This window comes from Humulus lupulus, chromosome 6, assembly GCF_963169125.1.
Source record: "Humulus lupulus chromosome 6, drHumLupu1.1, whole genome shotgun sequence".
NCBI lineage: Eukaryota > Viridiplantae > Streptophyta > Magnoliopsida > Rosales > Cannabaceae > Humulus > Humulus lupulus.
Genome location: NC_084798.1, coordinates 175,341,095 through 175,343,546, shown reverse-complemented (window position 1 = coordinate 175,343,546; position 2,452 = coordinate 175,341,095). Strand labels below are relative to the sequence as shown.

General features: G+C 28.6%; 1 protein-coding gene across 1 annotated transcript; it reads right to left on the bottom strand.

The window, feature by feature from the left end:
* Positions 1 to 652: 652 nt before the first annotated feature.
* Positions 653 to 1,739, bottom strand: LOC133784325 (stellacyanin-like). The gene is made up of 2 exons (XM_062223716.1): positions 1,394 to 1,739; positions 653 to 1,143 (listed from the first exon to the last, which is right to left on the bottom strand). The coding sequence occupies exons 1-2, from the start codon at positions 1,569 to 1,571 to the stop codon at positions 830 to 832; spliced, it is 492 nt and encodes a 163-aa protein (XP_062079700.1). The 5' UTR covers positions 1,572 to 1,739; the 3' UTR covers positions 653 to 829.
* Positions 1,740 to 2,452: the final 713 nt, after the last annotated feature.

Genomic DNA, 2,452 nt, shown 5'->3' with positions numbered 1-2,452 from the left:
AGACCTTTTTATTGTAGTGATAATCCTAATTTTTTTATCGTTTATATTTTTTATTTAAAACCACTTTACTTTTTTTTATAATTACTTAATCTAATTATATAAATATATATACTTATATTAAATAATAACAATCATTATAAATACATTATATAAATGTGACGTGTCTACAAAGTGTGAATGTGTAATTATATAAGAATGTAAGATTACACCAATCTTCTATAAAAAATAAATAAGTTTATTCTCTAATAAGTGAGATGTGATTTGAAGAATATTAAATGTTTTATACATTGAATCAAGGTAAGTAGGACACTTTTTGATTTAAAATGTTATCATATTATTTTAATTTTTAAAATTATATATAAACAATATAGTGTTGTTATTTGATACTTTAAGGTGTCCAACACTACATGAGATGACATTTTATGGTTGGGTAGTGATAACCCATAATACTTATTAAATTCAAATATGTGAGACCCGATATTGAATTGCACTAATAGCGTTATGACACCCCTTTGTGGTGTTGGGCACCAATGAACTCTTACCAATTCTCTTTTTAATATGTTTATGTTATTCTTTTAAATAATAGAGCTTATTTATTTATTTATAATTTATATAACTATTAAAAAATAATTAATAAATTTTAAAATAAAACTAAGCAAACTTTCAAGTTGATTTCACCTAGTGTATATATATAGATATAAACATTTTTATTCAATAAATTTAATTCTATGTTGAGCTGTCCATAACCACACCACTAGCTCTTATTAGAGATAATCACAAAGAATATGACACTATGCTGTATATAAGTACGTAAGACGACAGTGGCGACTTAGACATAAGTGAATAAAGAAACGATAATGGTGGATAATAAGGTAGCCACCAAGGAACCAAAGCTCGAAGACGAGGCGCTACTGAGATCATTGATAGCAGAAACGTTCGTCGGAGATCCAACGGTGACGATCATCTTCATCCCCAGATCGCAGTGGTTATCAACGGTGCAGACGAAGAAGTAAGAACCATTGTTAGTTAGTACGTGACTGATGCCACTAAGGAAAACGAGTCCTGGTTTGGCGCAGCTTTCGTATTCGACTCGGCTAGACACTTTCGCCACGTTGTGTGTCCATGTTCCGTTCCACTTGAACACTGTATATATATATACAGTAAGTCCCATTAAATGAGTTGGAAACAATTCTAGAATTGTGTAGGTATATAATATTTATATATATATATATACTATTCTTATTTTTATACTCATATTATATATAATATTTATGATTAAAAGCAAAACAATTGTGTTGATATATATATATATATATCATCATCGTACGTAATGCGCCATGACTACAGAATTCACTAATAATCATCAAGCTGAAAAGAAAAAAAAAAGACTTACAAATATCGTCGCCAATCTGAAAAGTCTTGGAGTTAGCCCAATCTGAGTAAAAAGAAGTGTTAGGAGGTATTGTCCAACCGAAGCTATCTCCAGCCACATATTGTTTTGCAGTGGCACCCTTTAGCAATGTCACCATAATTATCAAGCTGCACACAATCAACCCCATCTTGCTACCCATTTTTCCTATAAATATATTTACACCTTATAATTCCAGGCTCAATATATAAAATTTACGTAAATAGTTTAACTCTTTGAGTTGAACGTATTTCAGAGGTTTGTTGGAATTGCTATATAGTCTGTAAATATATATATATATATATATATATATATCTTTGTGAGTTTCTGATCGATATTTGCTTAAGGGGCAAATATATATATATATATGTAGTAGAGCTAGGATTCACGTTATATACTTTTCAAAGTCTTAAACGAGTTACGCGGGTCAATATAATTATGTTGGACTACTTGATATGATCTTTTTAGTAAGTTATTTAAGATACGTAGATGATCTGTATTACTAAATCGACCACTTGAAAACGCCAGTATAGACGCTTTCAATTATTTGAATCTATGTACACACGTACTTCTTCTATATTTTTAGAGGGTTGTTATTTGGCAATTAATTAAGGTGTCTAACATCATATAAGGTGGTACTTTATAGTTTGATTAGCAACACTCTATAAATTTATTAAAGTCAAATATATAGAATCCGATATTAAATTCAACCAATAACAATATATCACATCTTAATATCACTTATTTGACTTAGTTAATTGTTTGGGTTTTTTCACTATTTGACAATTTAGTTTCTAAGAAATTTTTTTTTTACTATAAAGTGCTTAAGTTATATAAATAATAGTAATTAATTCCTTATAATATTTTTTTTTATTCACAAACTTCGTAATTTTTAAATGATTTCTTTTAAGATTATATAGAAGATATTTGGGACCAAAATATCTAACACTACAGGATTTAGGGGTACTAGCTATTACAAATATCGTTAGTAGTTGTGGATGCTAGAGTCTTGTACAAAGACAAATATATTCCTACACAGTCTAA

What these genes read in the sequence shown, in the direction of transcription:
- LOC133784325 (XM_062223716.1), bottom strand. Translation starts at nt 1,571, where the DNA reads ATGGGTAGCAAGATGGGGTTGATTGTGTGCAGCTTGATAATTATGGTG. An exon ending in TCAGATTGGCGACGATATTT is followed by an intron (nt 1,144 to 1,393) that starts GTAAGTCTTTTT and finishes ATATATATACAG; the next exon opens with TGTTCAAGTGGAACGGAACA.